At 44.6% G+C, this 24,994-nt stretch overlaps 1 protein-coding gene across 1 annotated transcript; it reads left to right on the plus strand.

Moving 5' to 3' along the window:
- Positions 1-2,336: 2,336 nt before the first annotated feature.
- LOC128323206 (serpin B11-like) lies at positions 2,337-24,476 on the plus strand. Its single transcript, XM_053245929.1, has 7 exons — positions 2,337-2,504; positions 3,264-3,359; positions 7,291-7,437; positions 10,169-10,280; positions 12,764-12,906; positions 17,239-17,412; positions 24,084-24,476. Exons 1-7 carry the CDS (start codon positions 2,337-2,339, stop codon positions 24,474-24,476), a joined length of 1,233 nt encoding a protein of 410 aa, XP_053101904.1.
- Positions 24,477-24,994: the final 518 nt, after the last annotated feature.

Consider the following 24,994-nt stretch of genomic DNA (forward strand, 5'->3'; position numbering starts at 1 on the left):
GGAGGGAGGAGGGGGACACAAAAGGAGGGAATTTCAAATTCAAAATGTATTCAAAGAGACTGGGAGGCAGAGAGAGCCCTTATACTGTGCTTCTCTTGAAGAAGAGAATACAGCAGGACAGAAGAGGAGGAAGGAAGATTTGGTTTTGTGGTTTTCTTTTTTCAGCACTGACTATAATATGCTGTGCTATTGCTGCTATAACTGTCTGGTTTTGCTGGATCTCAAACTAACAAAGGCAGAACTTGGGTGCCTTCCTTCCTTCCTTGATTTGTGGTTTGTTTTATTTGTGAAATAGTGTTGTAGTTAGAAATGGTGTGTGGCTGTGTGTGTGTGTGTGTGTGTGTGTGTGTGTAATATTTCTTGGTAATTTCTGTGATGAGCTCCATGTCTGGCCTTGAGACTAACTTGTGCTTCACTCACTGCTCTGGTCTGCTCTGCAGTCTACTTTGCAAGGTGTACTCAGTCAAAATGTGGCTGAGGTTGCTCTAGTTGAGCTTATGGCTATGCTTGCTGGCTGCTAAGGGTGGTGCTGAGGCAGCTTTTGCAATGCTAGGAAGTAAGGAATCATAATTGTGTGTTATAGACTCAGCAACTTGTGCCAAAGCTGTTACTGCAGTGATCTCACCAGGCATTTTAGCTGGCAATGGAATCTGGGTCATTGATTCTTTTTTGGCCATTTTTGGACTGTGTTTGAAATGTGTGTTCTGTGTTGGGAGGGACAGATTCCCTTTTTCTGTGTGCTTCTGCAGTGTTTTTCAAGGCAGGGTTGCAAAATGCATTGCAAATTGCAATGCAAAACATGTGAGTGCAGCTTGTTCCAGGCATAGGCAACAAAGGGGAAAGTCAAAACACTCCATCGTTCCCCATGGGTAGCTCCTAGGGACACCAAAGTGGGTTGTGTATGGCATGATTGGTGCTACCTACCACCCAATCCACAAAAGAAATCGGCAAGCAGGTGATTTTAAACAAATTTTTAACATTTTCCCAAGACTTCCACAGAATCCTTGCGACAGGTTTCCAAAGACACTACTTTTGACTCAAAGTAGCCCCATGTAATGGCACCTCAGGAAATGTTACCATAGAAGCACCCTCCTTGTATGAGCTTCTAGATTACAGGACCAAGAAGTTACCAGATGTTCCTCAAAAGTGTACCCTTGACAAAGATGTGTCCCTCACTACATACGGCAGAGCTGAATAAGTCACACACCTGTTCTATGCTAGTGATGACTTAGATATAATCTAATAAAAACATGAAGAACAATAGATTTATGTGTATCACTCTGACTTCACATTTGTGTAGCACACCGTTTGCAGCTGGGTCATGCCAAATTCCCATAAAACGAGCTGCAATTGGATTACTGGCGGACACCACATCCGTTGTCTCCTCTGGTGCCAACACTTAATCCCTTGGCTCAGGGAGGGCTGGGGATTTGGTGGGCATCCATGGTGGTGTGGCAAGAGGTGAGAAACTGCCAAAGGTTGTAGTGAGGGAGACAATATTTTAATGGTATCACTTCCCATGGCCAAGTAAAACATCACACTTCTGTTTTAGAAACATCAAGATGGGCAGCACATCATGATTGCCCAGCATAATGTCAGCATAATGATTGCCATTCTCCGCACCCTTATGCGGGTGGAACTCTTGCTTCGCCCTTGCAAGGAGCCAGTAGACTGTGCTGCAAGCTTGCCTCACAATGCAGTGTATGGGTGGGGCAGTGTGGGGAGTCAAGCTGGCAGCAACTTTTCCCACTTTCCCTTCAGCACATCTCTGTAGACTTGTGGAAATAGGTCCCTGCGCATTGTTCCTGTGTTACTTTACTCTCACCAGGTAGTTGCCAACTTGCACTCTCTGTACTACGCCACAGCTAGCTTAAAAAAACAACAACACACACACAACCATAAGCCTATTTATATTAAGTCAGAATGTTGAATAATAATCATCCATGGCACTTAGTTCCGTGAAGGAGAAATAATCATTGCTCAATTATGGCGGTTACTCTTATGCATTACTAAAAGCTCTGCAAATCGGCCGAATGACAGCATTAAGACAATAGATCATGAGCAAGAGATAGATATTCCTCTATTGCACATGCACAAAGCCATGCTGCACCTTTAGAAAATTGCTACCAAGTCTGTATAAACCACACCTATATTTCCCACCCTCCCTGTTCAGGAAATACATGTCATAGGTTATTGTGTCACTAGAGCCTACAAATTAGGAATGGTGATGCTGAGACAGGCTGAGAAGAGTTCTGCAGTCTTCCACTTCCACCTTGAACTCTTCAAAAGCTTAAGAGCAGCCTGCCTAGAGGTGTCTGGACGTCATCAGCTTCAAGATGAGCTCTGTCTCCACTGCCATCTCTGATTTTGGCTGGGACCTTTTCAAGGAAATAAGCAAGGATGGTGCTCAGAAGAATATCTTCTTGTCTCCGTTTAGCATCTCTGCAGCTCTGGCCATGGTTGCGTATGGTGCCAGAGGCAACACTGAAGCCCAAATGGAGAAGGTATGTTTCCTATACTGTTCTGAAGTCTTTAAACTCAGAATGCATTTAAGGCAAGATGAATGAATATAGAAAAACAATACCGGGTCTTTTTCTAAATGCATAGATATATTCTAAATAAGGATTTCTGAAATATGACCACTGGGGATTTTTTCAGGTGATCATTAAAGCAATTTGTTCCATTGAGTTATACAGGATTTGACCAGGCTGTTGTCTACCTGCAACCACTGCTAAAGAACACTTTGAGAACAACTGTTCTAAAGCAGTGGAGTGCATTTGCCCATATGATGTGCTGGTTGACCCCTTCCCATGAGGTGGTGGAAATGTTCCATGCAAGAAAGCTTGAATACTTTGCAAAGACTGCTGCATATCCAGGGAACTCTCAGTGGAGGGCCACTTGAAATCCCTGCAGGGTTGCACCCAGGCAGAACCTCAAAACTGGACTCAGGTAGAATTTGCCAACAACTGTAGTTTTAAATCTGCCAGGATCATTGCAGCCTTTTGGTCTGATGGAAACCAGCTGTGCTAAACAGGTGTTCCCCTCCCCTTCCTTGGCAGATCTCCCAATAGACCAGTGTTTTACATCCCAAGAGAGAAATGCATCTAACAGGTTTCCTTCATTGAAATGAATACCAGGGGAAAATGATTATTAGGCTTGCCTGCCTCAAATAAAACACTTTGTCTAAACTGGTTTAGGCTGAAACTCAGTGTAAAAAAAAAGTTATCATGACACTAGTCAATAATATTATGCTTATTTTGCAGGTACTTCACTTCAAGGAGAGCCAGCATTCTGAGACTTCAGGATCTGAAGACTCCACTGCAATAAGATCCCTACAGCCCTACAATGTAAACCAGCCGGTAACAGTTACTACTATTAATGTGAAGGGGAACAATGATAATGGTGGGCCAGGGGTTACTCCATGCTTTCTTGGGGATCCATTCCTTCAAGGTTCAAACGTGGCTTCAACAACCTAGAACTATCTGGCTTGTACAGCCAGAGTCCACACAACCCAACTTGAAACACACAAATTAATCTAAAAACTCATTAGTAGCATATGACCTTATGAGGCACATGGGCAAGAGTTTTGCAGGTAATCCTCTACAATCTTTGCTTTTAAATCAGACTGAAGCCACTCTTAAGTATATGTGATAAAGAAATAAGGGTTGCACGCAGAATAAGGATTTGGGTAAAATAGGAGAGAGAGCATTAATCTCTACAGTGTCTCCCCCAGGACACAAGTAGCAGCTGGTGACATGGTGCCTGGTTACTGGCAACTCATGATTGTACTGGTGGAAAAATGGTGTGGTGGCAGGGCTGGCCCCTATTTTATAGTGATTAAGGAAGGAGAAGGCTTCCCACTCTTCCAGAGATAGACAGTTCTGGGATCCAATGAAAAGTCAGTGTATCACTCAGTGGCGTAGCGGGACTGCTGGCAGCCTGTGTGCGGCCGCGGCAGCCCCACTGACCCCGCCCCCATGTCTGACGTCAGACGCAGGACTAGCCACGCCCCCACATCTGACGTCAGACACGGGAGTGTGGTCTGGCCAAACGGAGCCTGGAGGCTCCCTTCAGCCGAGAGACGCTGCACGGCCCCTTCGGCAGTTAAACGAAGGCTGATGCGGCTTTTGCAGCACAGCCCAGGAGTGGCTCTTCCCTGCAGGGAAGAGCTGCTCCTGGGCTGTGTTGCGAAGGCAGTGCCAGTCTTTTAGCTCCTGGAGGGGCCACGCGGCCCGTTCACAGCGTGCAGCCAGGAGCGACTCTTCCCTGCCTTTGCAGGGAAGAGCCACTCCTGGCTGGCGCTGTAAATGCAGTGCCAGCCTTTGTTTAGCTCCTGAAGGGGCCGCACAGCCCCCGCTCGGGAGCTAAACTAGCCTCCCTGTGTCTGACGTCAGACGCGTGGGGCGTGTTTGGGCCACTCTCGCGACCCCTGATTGGTCAGCGGCCCAGGTTCTTTGAACCAGTTGGCCCAATGGTGGCTCCACCCCTGGTATCACTGATGTGATATCTTTCTTTGGCCAATCAAGGGTTGAGGTTCTCTCTCCAAACTGGAGGTCCCTCCTCCTTAATGGGTCTGAAATCGAGATCTGCTGAATGTTCTGACGTGAAACAGGCCATTTTGAGTGTTCAGAGCTCAGAACAGAACACTCCTAACATGTGGGTCCTGTTCTGAGCTCAGAATGGAACAAGCCCATTCTGTTTGGAACCTTCAGAGTGTTCTGACTTTTATTTTATTTTTAAATCAAGCCTGGAAGTTTCTGCAGTGCTCCAGTCAGCATACCGTGTGGCTTGCAGTGCCTGCATTGGAGCATCTCTGGAGCTCACCTGGCATCGTGCAGGCATGGCAGTTTGCATTGCCGGCATTGCCGCTGGTAAGAGCTTCGATTAATTTAATGTTAAAGGTACCTCTCACTGCCTCCCAGCGCTGCCTTCACTATCATAATTTTTTTAAGATGGAACACTTGAAACTTTCTGAATGGAACAGGCTTGTTCTGTCAAAACACCAGGTTGTCCCGGTGTTTCGGTCAGAACATTTGGGCTGTTGTGCTTTCCATTTGGAGCTCGGAACGGAACGCAAAACCCGTACCATACACACCTCTAGTCTGAACGTACATGTCTAAAAATAGGTCTGGTTTATGCTGGTCCCCTATTGTGAAAAAGAGTTTAAGACTATAGCTTGCTGGCTCTGTGCCTTCAATGAAAAAAAAAAGCAAGGATTGTCCTCATTCAATAACAAAAGGAAAGAATGTCCCCCATTCTGAGCACTCAGGGTGGAGAAGAAATGAAAGACATTCTTGAGCTAAGATGGAGATCTGCATTTTGTCACAGACACTTTTTTCCATTACAGAAAAAGAAGTCTGTAGTCCCATTTTAGGAATGTACATGTCAATACAGATCCAGAGATCCCCCAGAGAACTAGGAACGTGAACATAGTCAGCAAGATGTAGTGCTATATATTGCCACTGTTGTTCTTACACACCTTTTCCAAATAGCAAAGGCATGCAAAGAGCTCTTTTTGGTGGCCACTCCCTGCTTATGAAACTCTCTCTTCTTGGAAACTACTACTACTATGAATATTTATATACCGCTCTTCAACCAAAGTTCTCAACACAGTTTACAAAGAAAAATCAATAATTTATAAATAAGAGAGAGAACTTCAACCCTTGATTGGCCTAAGAGTGATACACTGACTCTTTTGCCTGTCCCCAAAGGGCTCACAATCTAAAAAGAAACATAAAGCAGACACCAGCAACAGCCACTGGAAGGGTGCTGTGCTGGGGTTGGATAAGGTCAGTTGCTCTCCTCCACTTTAACAGGTGTCTCTTTGCTCACGTAGTTAGTAGGGAGTCACCGAAGTGTAAGCCTGGGGACCTTTCTGAAGTAATGCAAGACCTCTCTGTTTGATAGGCTCTTTGGGATAGGGATGAGGCAACAAAGGGGATATTTATCCAATATTTAAAGGTGATGTTGAAATAGTTGTCTATACAGTGGTGGATTCATGGAGAGGCAGAGTAGGCATTTGCCTATAGCAGCAAAATTTGAGGAGCGGCAAAAATTTACACTCCTCAAATTTTGCTGCCCCTCTCTGGGTGGGGGGGCAGTGGCTGCCACTGGGGTGTGAGGGAAAAGTCTCCCCTTTCACTTTCTTAAAAACTGTTTCTGCAAAGCGGCATGGGGTACAGCAGCTGACGCAGTGGCTGCGGGGAGGGGGGCGAGGGGAAAATGGATGGGGTACAGCGGTAGTGGCTGTGGGAGGGTGGGGGACATGGAGGGGAGGGTTCCCCCTTTTACCTTTTAAAAATACTGCTGTGGAGGAAGGCCCAAAACAGGCGGCCTGCAGAGAGGCACATGCAGTCACTTGGGAGGAGGGGAGCTGGAAGGAGCTCACCACCCTTGCTATCCCCATCCCACTGGGCAGCAGCATTTTAAAAGGTAAAAGGGGGAACTCTCCCCTCCTTGCCCCCCCTCCCCAGCCACTGTCCCTCACCCCATCCTGTGCAGGCAGCAGTGTCTTTTATTATTATTTATTTATTATTATTTATTTATTACATTTATAAACCACCACATCCAGAGGCTCTGGGAGGTGTACAATAACTTTTAAAAAGTCATAAAACCCACCCACCCCCCACCCATATCCCCTAGCCTGTTCCACAACAGAGTAGCCTGGTGGAAGAAGCTGAACCCAGACTGGGCTGCTAGCTTCCCCCATCCAGGTCTCAATTATACAAGCCAGGTTGGCTCCCTCATCCATGATCAAGTCATGGATGATTTCGGTCTTATTCTGAATCAACCTGGCATTGCAAAGGAGCAAGACTAGGTTCTGTGGGAAGTTGGAACTACTCCCCGAGGCCAGAATGCTGACAGGGCAGCCGGAAGTGGAAACAGTTACTATTACTGGTTTCCCTTCCCCTGTAACGGCCAGCTGCTCTGCCAGTGCCAATTCTTCTATTCCCCACCATGACAGTAATAGCTGCCCCTGAGCCACTGGACACACATCCGGCATCATTCTGCCCAAGAGAGCCCAAACACATGACAACAGAAGGCCTGGCACAACCCAATAAAAGGGAGAACTAACAACAGACAACAGCAGTGAATGCACTACTGAGAGACCTTAAAGGACAAGTTGAAGACAGATCATCCTGGAGAGAATCTTTCTATGTGGTTGCTAAGAGTCAACACTGTCTTGATGGCACTTAATCAATCAATCAATCAATGGCTTTCGTGTCCTCAAAGACAAAGCCAGTCTTCCTTCTTCTGCTGACCAGATTTTCCTTTTGTTTCCATTTCCAGACAGCTACAGACTCTCAATGTGATCGTCCTGGAGGTATTCATTCCCAGTTCCAGGCTTTATTTTCACAACTCAACAAACCCTCCAACAAATATGAGCTAAGCATTGCTAACAGACTATATGGGTCCATTGCTTTTCTCTTTGTGCAGGTAAGTTGAAGAATTATTCCATTCAGCAAATGCTTTTCTTCTCTTATTGTCTCTTCTTTGATTGTTAGATAGAGTTGGACTTGGGTGTGGCCTGAAGGACAAATCCTATACTGGCAATACCCATTACCTAATGACCAGTTGTGATAAATAATTAGATCATCAGTAGTGACATATCATACAAAATGAGGGTTTTACCCCGGCACATGTCTGTCCCCATACCCATATTTGCCAAGATAACAGGAACGTGTGAGTAGGGAGGATCAATAGGTAAGGTTGCTCAATCCCTCCTGTAAATTCAAATGAGGAAGGCTGGGGAAAATTGACTGAGAAGGGTATTAACAGGGAAGAAATGGGGGGGAGGGAAGCGCTAAGCTCCCCCTCCTGCCCTCTGATTTGCCCCTGGAAAAGCTACCAGTCTGCATCTCTCTAATCTACACATTTCTTCCGTGAGGGAAGGTATGCATGAAGAAGAAGAAAGAAATGTTTGTTTTAATCACTTCACAGGTTGTTCTTCCAGATGGTACTCTATTCCACCTTCAGTTCAGATTTCTACAGGAGACTTTACAGGCTTCTGCACGATGTTTAAATGCATCATATAGTTTCTTAGCAGCATCTGCTGGCCATCTGATGACAATCTGTGAAAGACCCATGTTTTTTCAATACTACTCTTATTCTAACTTGAAAAGGGCACACTTTTTTCATGGGAAAATATATAACCCTGATTCAGACATTATGTTGTACAAGTGTATAGATGTCTGTACACTCGTACATGGGTTTGTGTGAATGACTGTACTTGAATTCATTTAAAAAGTGAACTATGCACCTCATATGCATGGTACAGATAGGAACTGAACTGTTGTACCTGTGTTCAATATAATGTGTGAATAACGGTACCTGTGTACACTGTACAAACATTGTAGCCTGTGTTCAGATGTCATATAGATGTCCTGTAAAATCACCTGCTGAAATCTGAGTTGCAGGTGGAATAAATTGCTGAGTGTAGGGTGAGATTATGCCTTTCACTGAGATATTGAGTCTTTAAAATCTCGGCAGAGTGCATTGAAAGTATAGCCGCTTTCGGACATCACAGCGAACCACAGGCAACCATAGGAACATAGGAAACTGCCATATACTGAGTCAGACCATTGGTCCATCTAGCTCAGTATTGTCTACACAGACTGGCAGCGACTTCTCCAAGGTTGCAGGCAGGAATCTCTCTCAGCCCTGTCTTGGAGATGCCAGGGAGGGAACTTGAAACCTTCTGCTCTTCCCAGAGCGGCTTCATCCCCTGAGGGGAATATCTTGCAGTGCTCACACATCAAGTCTCCCATTCATATGCAACCAGGGCAGACCCTGCTTAGCTAAGGGGACAAGTCATGCTTGCTACCACAAGACCAGCTCTCCTCCCATCCCAGAGGTTCAGGGTTTTTTGGTAATCCCAATGCGTTCCATGGGAGAAATGACCCGAGGTTTCCAACTACAAACCTGAATTTGAACCCTCAGTAGCTCTTCAGTTTTACCGCCAAAACCTCTGGTCAGAAAGTGGCACTGTGTTCTCCAAAGGCTGCTGCTGTTGAGGGAAGGAAGCTCCTCCCTCTTTCCATCTCCAATTGGTTGCCGCAGCTGTCCCTCATAAGAAGGACAAAGCTTGCGCAGCCAGTTCCTCCCCCCTTTCAGGCTCCCAGACTGGGACCTGGGATCGTCTGGGAGAGTGGTGGTGGGGAAACCGCAGATCCTTTGGACCTGCAGTTTGACATTCTGTGTGAAAGTGGCCTATATGTCTTGGTGTTTAAAAAAGAAATCTAAGGAGAAGGGAGGCATAGTGGTACGATCTAACACTACTAAAGATCTGTTTTGCTCAGACTCCTCAAGCTACTCATGCCCTCCAGAGAAAAGGTTCTGAACAGCATGCAAAAAATTGGGGAAAACATGTAGCCCTGTTGGATTTTTCTTGGACTTTGCCACCTAGTGGTAAAAAATAAAAGTCTCCAGTGTATCCTCATCACCAAAGTATGAGGTTTTAAAGTCCAGTTCTCATGTTCGCTTTGCCATCTCTCAGATCTCTCCTCCCTCTGCGTAAAGTTATTTTCTAAGAGTAAAATAAAGTAATTGTCATTTTCAATTGTTTCTAAGCTGAACTCCACCCACAGTTGTTTGAAATGTGTTCTTCTTTGTACATTTTTGTGACAAATTAAGTATAAAAGATACAGAATAGAAATGGATGGGTAGCTGCCGACATCCATCACTTGCTACCTTTCTTGTTTTGCCTGTCATCTTTCTCCTGTGATCTAAATTTGGACTTCAAGCTCTTCAGGGCAAAGACCTCACTTTAGCTTACGTTGTTCTCAGAATAATAATATTATTACATTAATAATAATAAAGCTGTCAAAAAGGGTCTCGCTTCATCTGGAGACCAAAGATACTCCCCACTAAAAGCAGCAGAAGATTCAGGCCAAAAATGGGGGTCTGGGAAGACTAGGCGCAAGGGGTCGGTGTCATTGGCCAGCTGCCCAAGGGCACAATTCCCTCGGAAGGGCCCTTTGCTGATCCCTAACACTCCTTTAAGCCCAGAATCTTCATGTAGTGGTGGCAGAGTGACTGCGTGGAGGGCAGTTTGCTAAGGGGGCCATAAATCTTAGAGCCAAAGCCATCTCCCCATTTCTAGCATCTTAGAAAAGTCAAGGCCTCTCAGTACTATGTGAAAAATAACATTTGTGTTCATAACTTACAGAAATACTTACGATGCATAAAGGAGCTGTACCATGCTGGGCTGGAAAGTGTCGATTTTGAAAAGCCACAAACCAGAAAGACTATTAACTCCTGGGTTGCAAGTCAAACACAGGGTAAGGAGACATGTACAGGGTTGAGTTTTTAACGTCCAATTCATTTTTACAATCACATAACTTGATAAACAGTGGCTGGAATTTCTTCACACTACGTAATCATCTATGTTTGTGCCCATATATGTACGTGTGTAAGTATATGTACACACATATAATCATACAACACAGGATCCAATTAAGGACTAAGCAGGACTGCTACTGCAATGATAACAAGTTAGTTATCAATTATAAAAAATCAAAGGTCCTGTTTTTTTCTAAATCCAGGACAGTATACAAATGGGTAGTAAACCAGAATCATATTGAGCAAGTTTACAAATATAAATATTTAGGCATTTCCCCCCCAATATAATCTTAACTGGAACAGCATATACTTGAAGTTGGGGTTCTTCGTCCCAATGTGCATCACTTTACACTTGCCAACATTGAACTGCATTTGCCACTTTGTCACCCACTCACCCAGTTTGGAGAGATCCTTCTGGAGCTCTTCACAATCAGTTATGGATTTCACTACCCGAAAGGGTTTGGTATCATCTGCAAATATGGCCACCTCGCTGCTTACCCCTACTTCTAGATCATTGATGAATAAATTAAAAAGCACTGGCCCCAGTACAGATCCATGGGGTAACCCACTTCTTACTTCCCTCCATTGCAAAAACTCTCCATTTATACCTACCCTCTGTTTCCTGTCTTTCAACCAGTTAGCAATCCACACATGTACTTGTCCCCTTATCCCATGACCGCTAAGTTTCCTCAGGAGTCTTTGATGAGGAACTTTGTCAAAAGCTTTTTGGAAGTCCAGGTAGACTATGTCAACTGGATCACCTTGATCCACACACTTGTTGACACTCTCAAAGAACTCCAAAAGGTTGGCGAGGCAAGATTTACCTTTGCGGAACCCATGCTGGTTCACTCCCAGCAGGGCCTGTTCTTCTATGTGCTTTACAATTTTATCCTTGAGGATGTTTTCCATCAATTTGCCAGGAACTGATGTTAAGCTAACCGGCCTGTAATTTCCGGGATCACCCTTGGATCCCTTCTTGAAAATCGGTGTTACATTTGCTACTCTCCAGTCCTCTGGTACAGAACCTGGTTGCAGGGATAAGTTATATATTTTAGCAAGGAGGTTGGCAATTTCACATTTGAGTTCTTTGAGGACTCTTGGATGGATGCCATCCAGCCCTGGTGATTTGTTAGTTTTCAGTTTTTCCAGACAGTTTAGAACATCATCTCTCGTCACTTCTATCTGGCTCAGTTCTTTAGCTGCCATCCCCAAAAAGCCTGGTTCAGGAATAGGTATATGCTCAGTATCTGAGCATATCAGATACTTATCTAACAACGCTTCCCTTCTCCACGTTTCGGGTTGCGTTTGCTCGGGCTCGCTTAAATGTGCTGCCCTCCTCTCTTTTGGAAAGGAGGTTCGCTAAGGATTCTTCAGTTACGGTTTTCTGCCCCTGTGGCTCTGGCCTCATGGAAATGGTTACCCATGTTTTGTTATATTGTTCTTTGTATCAAGGTGTTAGAGAAGAACTTATTTCCCCCCTGTTAGTTAGATTTCCTGGGAGGTGTGAGCTTTTTTATACACAATATTGCCTTGCGGACACAAGCTGTGAGATCACAAAAGTGGTGGCCAAATTTTTTTATATTGCTATGATATTAAGGTCTCAATTTTAGTAGTTGTTTTACTGTTTTTAAAGTAATCGATCCTGGATGCTTGTATACTGTTTTATTGTGTGTAATTATCAGCCACTATTTGTGTATATTAGTTATATTTGTTCTGGTTTTTTATCTTTGGGCTGACCAAAGGCTGTAATAAAAACTGACTGACTGACTGACTAAGCAGGAGAATTCCAAAATGTCTCTAAGGGAACAACTCATTTGCTCTATTGAGGTATTATAGCAAGTGTGGATGCTGTACTTGCATATAATGTCCCCAAAGGCGTAGTTGGAATCCCCTCCCCAGTGCTGATCTCTGCTCTCCATACTTACTGCATTTGTCTTTCCTCAGGGAGAGAGCCTCCTTATGACGTGGAATTGGGGTGTCCATATGGGAAGGATTTCTCCATTAGTACAGAGTTTGTCTCTTTGGGCAAACTAAGGCGAAGGATTGGAGTGGGCGTGTGTTTCAGAGCATATCAGCACAGGGGCGGGGCTTCTGAGTTTGTGCTCAGGGGTTCTGTACGCAAGTACAATGTCCTCATTTTCTGTACTGCCTGAACAAAGCTATTGCCTAAAAGCCAAACAACTGGGAGGGAACAATTTATTCGTTCAAAATATCTTTGAAAAATGTCAAGCATGGTATCCCCATCCCTTAAAAAAATAACCAAAGGGTATATAACTTTCTTTTCAATTTAAATGAAGCTCAAGGAATTCAGAATTCTCCTGGCTTAATCTGTTTTTCATTATATAATTGTCACTTGATTTCACCACACTGAGATAATTCACATTGAGATGCTGTTTTTTTTGTATCACTTTCCCCACTAAAGGTAAAATCAAGGACCTTTTCCCTGAGGGTTCTCTTAATCCTCAAATTGTCCTGGTGCTAGTGAATGCCATCTACTTCAAAGGAATGTGGTCATCCAGATTTAAGAAAGAGAACACCAAAGAAGCACCTTTTAGAGTGAATAAGGTATAGTATTCTAGCTTTTTCCAGAAAGAAAAGTCTTTCTCTTACATCGCTCTTTTAACCTCTTCACATCACTCTTCTCCTCCTCCTCATCATCATCCTTCTTCCTCTTGCCTCCCGTACCCTCTCTCCACTCCTCTTCCACTTCCTCCTCTTCTTCAGTAACTGGCCAGCCCACATCTTGTTTGTTTTTGTTTCTACACCTATATTTTCAACAGTTTTGTAGATTCAGGCATGAGGTGCTTTTATCATGCAGTTTACAAAGGCTTTGTAAACAAAAAATGGACAAAAACATAGACATAAGTAGGGTCCCTGTATTAGTAAGGATCACCTATATTGGGCAGCAGCGATATAAGGAGGTACTGAAGGGCATCAACTCACAATGCGCGGGAGGAGGCACTGGTAAACCACTCCTGTATTCTGCTAAGAAAATCACATGGAATGTGATTGCTTGGAGTCGACACCAACTTGATGGCACAATCTTTAGTAAGGATGCATTTCTCCTGTTTTGCTGTTGGAACCATCAGGAGAAGATTATTCCATTCCTTCTCTACGTTTGCTTTCAAACCACATAGTGATTTTAAACATCACAGCAGGGACATAGCTAGTGGAGAGGGGGCCCTGTGGTTGCCCCTCTCCCTGGTGGCCCCTTGGAGTGAAGGAAAAAATGAAGAAAATAGGAAGGGGTGGAGCTGGGAGACCCCCAGGAGCTGGGGTGCCCAAGTTCTTTGAACCCATTTACTCAATTATAGCTACACTAGTATTTTTAAGCCTGTTAAAATAACGGGCGCTAGTTGGGTTCATGAAACCAGGGGGGCCGCCTACTTTTGACCACAGCAGCAGAGTCCTGCCAGAGGGAGGCTGCGGCCGCCGCCGCGAAGAAGCCCCTTGAGGCTGCCCCCGGAGAAGGAGGAGTGAGGAGGAGGAGCGGGGCAGGCGCATGCAGGGCCACTTCCCCGGGGACGGCGGTGATGGCCAGGCACCCAGAGCAGCAGCAGCAACCACGGCTCGCCCTGCTGAGCTGCTGCCTGAGCCTCCCTCCCTGGCCTGGGCATGAGGAGGAGCTGCAGCTGCCACTGCTGCCAGGGGTGGGCGGGCGGAGGTCTTCTTCTCCGGGAGCCGCCGGTCCCCGCTTCTGCCTGCCCGCGCTCGGCAGGCTGCCGGCGGCTCTTCCCGGGGGGACGACAACGCTGTCCTGGGAATCACCCGAGGGCCGGCTGCTGCCGAGCAGGAGGAGGAGGAGGAGGCGGCTCCACGCAAGACCCCCCCCCCGCCCGTCCGGCTGCTGCTGCCACTCCCCTGGAGCCGCCCCCCGCCAACATGGCTTTGCAGCCTCCAGCCAGCTTTCTCCCCTTTCTTTTCTCCCCGCCGCCGCTGCCTCGTATGTTCCAGCGGCAGGGCCGGTCCCGCCGCTGCCGCCTCTGCCCTCCCCGTAGTCCGTTCTCAGCCTGCCGCTCTCCTCATCATGGCCGCCTGGTGCCTGCGGCCGTATCTTCCTCAGACGTTCTGGGCATGCGCTCCACGCATGCTCTTTATTATAGGCTCTTTATTATAGAGGCTCTTTATATAGCTCTTTATTATATATTATATATATTATTATATTACAGGCTCTTTATTATAGAGGATCCCTGCATCACAGTGCCTGCTTATATTTTCACCACACAGCAGTCCACCTGTCTGAGCTGCTGGGAATCTCTAATGAATCTACTCATCATGAAACCCACCTTGCTCCATACTGTACGTACTTCCACATGGAGGTATTAGCATGCATACAGTGGAGTCAGCTCCAGTTCAAGGCCACTTAACAGAAACAACAATCTCTACATGTGGATACAGATTCCACTTGGTAGATTAGAAGTGACTGCCCTGTAGCATTTGAAACTTCTCTGACTTCCCCTCACTCAAGCTGCAGCATTGTCCTCCCTCCTTCCTTACTTCTTCTGAGCAGTAGCTACAGCAGCATTATATGCCCACAAAGAGGGGGAAATGACAGAGGGCAGAGGGTGCATAGTTCCTCAGTGCCTCCACAGCCCCGAGTGGCTAAGCTTGAATGGTAGTGAGTCAGGCAAGCGATGGACTAATGGGGATGAAGGTGGTTCTTGGTGGGGGAATAATTTCCCCTTTTCAAGATGAGGCAGGAATTTGCAAGATGGTGTTGACATATAACAACAAATGGCTCCATGAGCAAATGCAGAATACACTGCGAAACCAGCACAGTGCATTTCCCCTTTGGTGTACAGTGGGGATGTGAATGAATCAATTTCTTCATTTCAATTTGTAACCAAATCATATCACCCAAGGTTTGCTTTGGGTCTGAATCTGCCCCCTGAATCACCCCAGATTTGATTTGTTCTTGAATTTTCCAAATCCAAATTTGAATCAATTTAGATTTTTTTAAAAGGGTCCTGGGGCCAAAATACTGGGGTGGGTAGTAGTGCCCAATTGGTGGGAGCTACCACCCAAATTTCAAAGAAATTTGGCAAAAGGGTGATTTTTAAATGATTTTTTGGAATTTACACATCTTTAAGCTTTTCCCCATAGGGAAAAATGGGGATTTCAGCAGCCTTAGTTATAACTCATGGGGGGCGTGGCACCGGGGTACCAAATGATTGAATCCACCCTCATTTGCTACCAAAGAATCTACTCTCAGAACACCTCAGAAACAACCAAACCCAGTGCCCCAAGGGCTTGTGGGTTTGAGTGTGGTTGGCACCCTATGTGCACTACACCACCACTCGCTCTGGACCACCCTGGTCCCCCCCCCAAGTGGAGTTATGGGGCTGCTGAAATCCCCATTATTCCCTATGGGGGAAAGCTTAAACATGCGCAAACTTCAGAAATTCTTTAAATTTCCTTTCACCAATTTCTTTGAAATCTGGGTTGTAGTAGGCACCCATTGGGGTATTACCACCTGACCCACTCTTCTGCCCCCCAAACCCCTTTTCTGCCCTGAATCTGTCCCAAAAACATACCAACTTCAAAAATTCTTTAAAAATCACCCCTTTGCCCAATTCCTTTGAAATCTGGGTGGTAGCTTCCTTCCACCCATTGGGCACTACCACCCACCACAACCCACTCTGGGACACCCTGGTGCCCCCCACATGGAGCTATAAGGTTGCTGAAATCCCCATTATTCCCTATGGGTAAAAGCCTAAAGACATGCCAACTTCAAAAATTCTTTTAAAACTACCCCTTTGCCCAATTTCTTTGAATTTTGTGTGGTAGCTTCCACAAATTGGGCACTATGACCCAACCCACTTTGGCCACAAAATTGAGGTCCAAATCTGCAAATTTTCCAGGTCTGAATCTGGGGTGTGTTTTTTTGTACCCAAATCTGGGCAGTTGAGGACAGGGGTGATTTTTTTTTTTTTTGTCTACAAATCCCCCAAATCAGCCAGATTTGGGTACAAATCATTTTGTACCCAAATTGTTTTGCACATCCCTAGTGTACAGCTCCTGCTCCTCCATATCTCTTCCTAAATTCTTATAGGCGCTGTGTGTGTGTGTGTGTGTGTGTGTATGCTGTCTTCTACATATGCCTTAATTTTCCCTTCAGTGTCATACTACAGCAGCTATCAATACTCATAAATAGCCCTGTTCAGTGGTTGGTATGAAATCTGGGGGTGCTGTACTCACAGCATCCCCAAAAGCACACCTGCAAGTCCTGCCCCTGTACTGACACACTCTGAAGCCCATGCCACAGCTTCCTGGTCTTGAGAAGAATCTCTCCACAAGACACAGAGTGCTTTCCACAGTCCTAAGAGATAGAACTGTGGTAAGAACTCTGTGTATGTACATGTACAAGTATGTGTGAGCATGCATAAGAGAGAGAGAGTGTGTCATCATGGGCAGAGCTTGCAGGCATCTCTTGGGGATGCTCTGTGCAAGTATAGCAGCCAACATCATGATTAATGTAGCACACATGCAGCAAAAGAACTATGCATTCAGCTACTGTGTTCTAGTACAAGTATTCACAAGAGAAAGGCAATATTTTACCCATCTTCTTTTCCTTCTGAAGTGCTCTGTGCTATCTGAATAGGGGTAGCGGACCAACATTTCAAATCTTCTTAAAAACAACTAAACTAAATTAAAATAGGGATGAGAATAACTTGAAGCAAAACTGCTTAGAAAATCCAAAGAGATGTACAATGTAGTTTCTGCTATAATAGAGCCACTGTACACAAATAATTTCAAGGCTTAGAGTGAAGACTCAGTCTGTGGAGCAGGTAGTTGCCCCTAGTTTGTGCTCTGTGCCTGGCATTCTTAGAAAATCATAATTCCTCATACGAAACAGAATATTGGCCCTTTTCCTTAATTTGCTTTGCTTTGTTACAGAATGTGAGCAAAAATGTACCAATGATGTTTCAGAGTGGAAGTTTTAAATATGCCGCCATACAAGAACCACCTCTGCAACTGCTTGAGCTTCCCTATGCTGAGGAAGACCTCAGAATGATGATCATACTACCCAAGGACAGTGATGAGGGTGACAACTCTAGCAGTCAAGAGAAGGTATGCTTTATAAAGCTGTCTGAAGTTCTTAATTAGCAGGGCCAGAGTCCAGCAGTCAAGTACATGCTTTGCAGGTGTTCCAGGCTCAAGTCTTTTCAGTAGGGTTGTGTGTTTTTCCCCTTCTCTGTTTTGTCTTTGGCCTGAATCTGAAACACCCCCATTTTATTCTTTGTTTGAAACCATCCAATCCAAAACACCCCAATTTTGTTCTTTATTCAAAATTGCAAAATCCAAATCTGAAATGTTTTGTATTTAAAAAAAATGGCCGCAGGGCAAAACTAGTTGATGGGGGTGGAAGTACCCAATGGGTGGAAGCTACCACTCAAATTTCAGAGGAATTGAGCAAAGGGCTGATTTTTGGTGAATTTTTCAAGTTTAATATTTTTCCCATAGGGAAGAATGGAGGTTTCAGCAAAAGTATAGCTTCATGTTGGGGTGGTGCTGGTGGAAGGGGTGGCCCATAGCAGAGTAGGGTGGGTGATAGTGCCCAGTGGTGGCAAGGAGCTGCCAGAAAGGAATTGGGCAGAGGGTTGATTTTTAAAGATTTAATGGAGTTCATGCATTTTTAAGGTTCTTCCCCATAGGGAATGATGGCGGTTTCAGCAGCCCCATAACTGCACTTGAGGGGCACCAGGGTGGCCCAGAGTGAGTAGTGGGGTAGAGAACATTGGGTGCCAACCACCCCCATGGGTTGCTAACCCATGGGGTACTGGGTTCTGTTGTTTCTGAGATATTTTGAGTGTAGATTCTCTCGTAGCATATGAGAGTGGATTCATGGTTTGCCCTTGAAAATCTCATATGCTACCAGAGAATCTACACTCAGAACACCTCAGAAACAACTGAACCCAGCACCTCAGGGGTTAGCGACCTATGGGGGTGGTTGGCACCCTATGTGCTCTACACCATCACTCGCTCTGGGCCATCCTTGCAGCCTACTCTATCTGAATGAATTGAAAACCTCTTCTTGAACCCCCCCCATCCTTGCCCCTTCTTCGACCATTCCCCTGGCCAATGTGGGGTCAGTCAGGAGTGGCAAGAGCCAAAAGAGCCAATCTGGAACCAGGAGGGAATTGTCAGCAGATCAGCCCATGCTTTTGTTCACTGTTCTGAAGCTTGGAAGGGCAGGACATTCAAATAGACATCAAACACAATATGGAGACTGACTCAGAGATCGCCACAAAATGGAGGTCCCAAACAACAAAATGTTTTGTATCTGAAACAGGGCCGTTTTGTTTTGTATACAAAACTTTTGTATCTGGAAAATGGGTGTTTTGTCTACAAAACACCCAGAACGGGTTGTTTTGGGTACAAAACGTTTTGTATCCGAAACATTTCGCACATCCCTACTTTTCAGCCCCAATTTTAAAATGTCTCTGGTAGCAGGGCTGGGAAAGCCCTTTCAGTGAGACACTCCTGCCAGTCAGAGTAGACACTACTGGGATAGATGGCCCAATAGCCTGACTCAGCAGAATGAAGCAGATCTGGCCTGAGGTTTGAAGTGGCCCTTGTCAAGGTGCTCTCCGGTGGGCCCTCTTCTGTGGGGGTAGGCCTCCAGTTCCCTGGGTAACTTGGTGATGTGTGGGCACAGGGAGTTTTTCCCCTTCCCCTATAGCCTTGACTCCATGGGTCAAGGCAAACTCTGTGACCTTGCACTGCTGAGTGTAGAAAGAGAAGAAACTCAAGAAACTTACTTTGATCACATCATAGACCAATTTGCATCAGTGAAAGCAAGGAAGGTGCAGTTGTAGTACCATTATTTGTTAATTAAAAGCTTAATGAGCTTGACTTGTATTTTTGAGTTGATATTATGGTAAAGTTATATGAAAGATTGTGTGTCAGATGTTTGGACAGGGTCGCAATTTCAGTGCTTGCCCTAGGCGCTATTTTCTCTAGATATGCCTCTGAAATCAATTCAATGCTTTTCATTCTTCTTTAACAGCCATTTGCAAAAGTTTGGTGCTGAAAAGTTTAGAGGGTCTTCTCTTCTGAAATGAATGTTAATTTTGCAGTCAGCTTTTGACCTGGCAAAGTGAATTATGCTCCACGCTTTTAAACATCTCACTCTAGCATAAGTGAATGTCTCTGATTTAATATTTTGACCTATAGGTGCATATTATAGTGCAGTGGTGTAAAAAGCTTTGAATGGGCCATTGGGCCATCTAGCTCAGTAGTGTCTACATTGACTGGAGCAGCTCTCCAAGGTTACAAGCAGGAATCTCTCCCACCTTACCTGGAGATGCCAGGGAGCAAACCTGGGATCTTCTTCATGCAAGTGGTTATGCTCTCATTAATAAAATAAAATAAGATTTTGTGAAATGGATCATAGGGAATGGCTTTAAAATCTACTCCCCACCCTGCAGTCCTTGAATTGCTTGATTATCCTTTAAAAAAACTGAGGAACGCTGCAACGTTAGAGAGGGTGAAGAAGTGTCCTTTGGACCTGCCCTCTAATGATCTGGCCTGAACATCAATGTCCTATACTCCTTCTGTCCTTTGATGGTCTTGAGGGTAGTCAAGCCTGTGCATGTTCAGAAAATTCAGATTTGACCCAATCCGAATTTGATAATATTGGATTTGGATTCTATGGGCTTGGGTGATGTTGAATATCAAATTAGATTCAGAATTTAAATCCAAATTCCTACTAAAATTTGGATTTTCCCCCATGGGGAAATTTGGGAGGGGGGATCATAAAAAGTAACCATTGGTCTTGGAGCCTTGAAACTTGCCACACATGTGAGGAAGGGGGCAGGAGCCCCTGTAGTGAATTTGAAGAGAATTAGTGACGCACCTGCTTGGACCATCATTCCACCCTCAAGTGGAGGGGTCTGTCCTTCACCTTCATGAAAAGCGGTAACAGCATGCCCCTTTTGCTCCCCCTTTTATGTCTCCTGAATTGATGGGCATAAAGTTGTGAAATCTGGCACACATAAAGCCCGCATTGGCAGCCACTCTGTAATTTTTTTTTAATCAAGGCTCTGGCTAACTGATTTGGGGAAAATTTGGGGAGGGGGGTTTAAAAATCTTTAAAAGGGCTAAAACTGGCTTTTTTCAAGCCGGAACTTTACAAAATGTTCTGGATCAGAAGCCCTCCCTAGGACCACACGTCAAGGCATTAAAATCTTCAGGATTGCTTTCCAGAATCACCTGGAGATTGATGACAATGCCTGAAGTTTCCAGGCTGTTCGCAAAGGGTTGGTAACCCTAGAATGATACTAACTGTATCCTCTTGAGAAGGACCTTGCTGAATCACACCCTCCTTTGGGATCCCTAGGGCCATCATTACACCACTATGTGGAGGGAAAAGGACATTCCTTTGATTTTATATTTATTTTTGTCTTCTCCATTCCCAAAGCACACAGTCATTAAAAGTGAATGAATGTTTCTGGTTTTGTGGTTAGAAAGAATTCCCTTCTAGTCATTAAGAGATTAAAAGGTGTGAAGTCCTTTTAATCCCTTTTAAAAGGTCTGCCTGTTCCTGCAATGGAAAAGAAAAAAATTAATATAAAATCAAAAGAACGTCCCTTTTCCACATGTGGTTGGAATGATGGTCCAAGGAGGAGTTTCATATCCAAAACGTTAATTGTTTTATGCTAACCCCTACTAACTAAGCAAAAAGGCACCCTTTAAAAGTGGTGATTCTCTTTATTTAGCAGGGGAAGAGCAACTGGCCCTATCCAACCCCAGCACAGCATCCCTCCAGTGGCTGTTGTTGGTGGCTTTCTTATGTTTCTTAGACTGTGAGCCCTTTGGGGACAGGCAGCCATTCAATTAATGAATTAATTTTCTGTATGTAAACTGCTTTGGGAACTTGGGTTGAAAAGCGATATATAAATACTCATCATATTCATATATTCCACTACAGAATAAACAAGCCAGGTACCCATAGGGATAATACAGCAATGCATACCAAAGTCAGTGCATATCAAAGATACAAAAGTTATAGGTTTATGTCCCTCTTTTACTGAGCTATGGCTCTAATACATAAATATAACTAACATGTGGCTCTGGATTCTGCTGATCTAGCTTTCTATAATATAGGCAACAATCAGCAAAGTCGCTGTGGATCTTCCAATACAGTCCATTTCACAGTATCCTTGGTTGGCGTTATCTTTTCCTTCACAGTAGCTGTAACAGTAGGCTTGTGCCTTGAATTTGGCATAAGCAGGAGGGAGAGGACTAGGGTTCTGGTAACAAAGCACAGGCGGAGCCCATATCTGTGGGGGATTCTGTTCCTGCGATTTCTACAGGTAACAAAACTGCAGATAATGGGGCATTGGAGCAATGGGAATCAGGCGGTTAGGTTCCCGAGGTGGTGAAAAGGGGTGAGAAACAGTGGAAATAATCAAAGTAAAGTGCCCTACCATAGTTCATGGGTCTGCAGCTGTCCTGCAATCCCCCCCCCCAGTCAAAAATTTGCCATTTGCCCACAATTTTCATGGGAGGATGGGTTTTTTTTGTTTTTGTTTTTGTTTTAAAGAGAGCTGTAAAATGGCTCCTTTTCCCCAAATGGTGGGGGAAATGGTGAAATTACTTCAGAAGTCATTTCTGGGCACTCCAACACTGCAGATTTGTGAAATTTAACCCCTTTCCCCCACCCCCGCGCATGCCAAGGTTGGGTGTCTATTGCCTGACCACAAATATGCAGGGCTGCAGATATTGGGGTCACATACTGTGAGGTTTGCATGTATGCAGATGCACTTCCACTGAGTTATGACCCAGTCCCCAAGAGGAATATCTTACAGCCCTCCCATATAGTCACCCATCCAAACACATACCAAGGTGGAAGCCAACTGTGGAAACACAAAAGCCATCTCCAAGTAGGACTAGGAAAGACCCCTGCCATGCCCGAAACCATGAAAAGACACTTGAAGACAATGCAGACAATACTGAACTGAATAAACCAATGGTCTGGCTTTCAAACATTTCACTGACAAAGAAATGCAAGTTTTAAGAATTCCCTTACTGACAGGCCCACCCAAAAAGGACACATACCCCAACTTAGCATGGTTTAGATACTGACAGGCCCACCCAAAAAGGACACATACCCCAACTTAGCATGGTTTAGAGAGATAGTTTTAAAAGAACATCAGACACATTCACAGAGGAAGAGAGGTATTTCACTAGCTCTTAGTCATGATGATCCTCCATGTTTAGAGGCATTATACCTTTGAATAACAAACAGTTGAAATCTCAAATAGGAAATTAACCCAGGTTTTTTTTTTTTAAAGGATAAACAAGCAATTCAAGGACTGCAGGGTGGGTAGATTTTAAAGCCATTCCCTATGACCCATTTTGCAAAATCTTATTTTATTTTATTATTTATTTATTTATTTGATTTATATACTGCCTCACTCCAAACGTACTTTTGATGCAATTGTATAAGATCAGACCATAAAATTCTGTATTTTTGGTGAGAGAGGGGAGAAATGCTTAATTCTCAGCTTTGCAGTCTGCAACTCTTTGCAAAGAGTGAAATTAGGTGGGTATTTTATTCCACTGCAAGCTTATAGAATTCTCAACACTTCCCACCCACTGAAAAATCGATGCCCTATTCACACATTATGCTCAACAACCTAAAATCTCTCTCTGGCTCCCCCTACCCACACCAACTTTCTCCTCTTTCTGTCATTTACACACACACTGCAGTGCACAGGGTGCTTTTTTCCTTAAAAGTCAGCAACCAACTTCAGCTGAATTCAACTGCACCTGGCAAAGAGTTATGGGCAGAGCAAAATCAGGAAGCAAATAGCAGAGAGCTAATTGGCTAGCTCCTGGAGCAGGAAGGAGGACATATTGAGGAAACACCTGGAGGAGGAGCTCTCCACTTTCTTGTTTTCCATAGAGTTTATATCTTGTTACTGATGCTAGTCAGATGGTCAGCTCTTTCCCACTCCGTCCTTGAGAAAATAAGTCTTCAAATTGTCTTCTGCGGGGGAAAGGGATCCCTAGGGATCCTTCCTTGCTTGCTCAACCAAACGGAGGGAGAAAGGATCATGAAAGCAGAAGCTTCTTCACCCTCCTCTCTGGCTTGTCCAGCAGTCCCTCCTCCTTCTCCCTAACAACTTTGCTGTTCCTTCAGAGAGACTCTCTTTCCCTTCCTCCCTGGAGAGCTCCACAAGCCAAGAAGTACTGACATGCCATCTTGTCGTTACCCCTGGTTCCTTCCTGCGCTTGCCTCCCCCTTGCAGAGCTAAGTGCCTGGCTAGCAGTGCAGGGCTGGGGGCAAGCAAAGCTTCTCCCTCCAGGACAGCCTATAAGGCTTTGTTTGTTTGTTTTTGTTTATTGCATTTATATACCACCTAATATAAAGATCTCTAGGCGGTCATCACATTTACGTGACGCTGTCCTGAAAAACTTACCCGTGCAGTGTTGTATAGGCCTAGCATTGTGTTGAAAGTTTAAACAGGCCCACATCCACTCCAAATGCACTGTTAGCATGCCAGTACAGCTCCCGCCTGGACTATGGATTGTTAGAGGTTAACAATACATGCATATGTGGTTGAAGACCCAGTTTAAAAAAGATGTCAGCTCCATGCAATGCTATTCCTGCAGATCCACATCATGTTTAAATTAAGTCTAAAAGGGACTATGGCAAAATTTGACCTGAGGGTTCATTGGGCTGTGAGATGAAGCCTAAATAAATAATGTTTCTATGATTTTTCTCATTCAAGCTTGCAAGTTTTCTTACCTACAAGAACATAGAAGAGTGGTCATCAAAGATGCATTCCCGGGAAGTGAATGTATACCTACCCAAATTTAAACTGGAAGAGAAATATGACCTCAAGAAAATTTTGAAGTCAATGGGAATGACTCTCCTTTTTGATCGAAGCAAAGTTGATTTATCTGGAATATCAGGAGGAAAAGACCTGAGTGTGTCCGAGGTCACCCATAAGTCCTTTGTGGAAGTCAATGAGGAGGGCACAGAAGCAGCAGCTGCCACTGGTGTCGGAGTTGGGGTAACTAGTGTACAGATTCCTGTGGAGTTTAAGGCTGATGCTCCATTCACTTTCATTATACTTGTATCCAAGATCCCCCTCTTCATTGGCAGATATGCAGCACCTTGAATAACCGGCCATTTGAAAAATATGAGCATCCCCTTATCTCTTTAGTGTTTCATATTTCTCTTTCATTATTGCAGACACTAAAGTGATAAGGGGAATATGAAACCATCCATTATATTAGCGTTGTCCTAGTGCTGTTTAGTATGTCTAGCTATATAAATAAAACAGAACTTGTAGCATATCATTCTGCTTTGAACCAATCAAGCATATTCCCCTTAATTGCAGTCATTTTATCATGATTTAGATTTAAGAGGATACTGGTACCAGTAGTTGTGCTTGCTGAACTCCCATTTAACAGGTATATAATTACAGTGAAGACATGAAAGAAATTTCTCTGAAAAGAAGGTCCGACTTGCACCATTCTGCTTCTGTCAGTGTACAATTTGCTCACACTGTGATCTTGACTACTGACATGCAGTCAGATGAGATTCCAGAAAAGATCTCAGTACAGATGAGTGGGGCCAGATATCAATCCAAGCACATTCTTACTCTAGCCACATGGATAGTTTGCATCAGACATG

This window comes from Hemicordylus capensis, chromosome 4, assembly GCF_027244095.1.
Source record: "Hemicordylus capensis ecotype Gifberg chromosome 4, rHemCap1.1.pri, whole genome shotgun sequence".
Lineage (NCBI taxonomy): Eukaryota > Metazoa > Chordata > Lepidosauria > Squamata > Cordylidae > Hemicordylus > Hemicordylus capensis.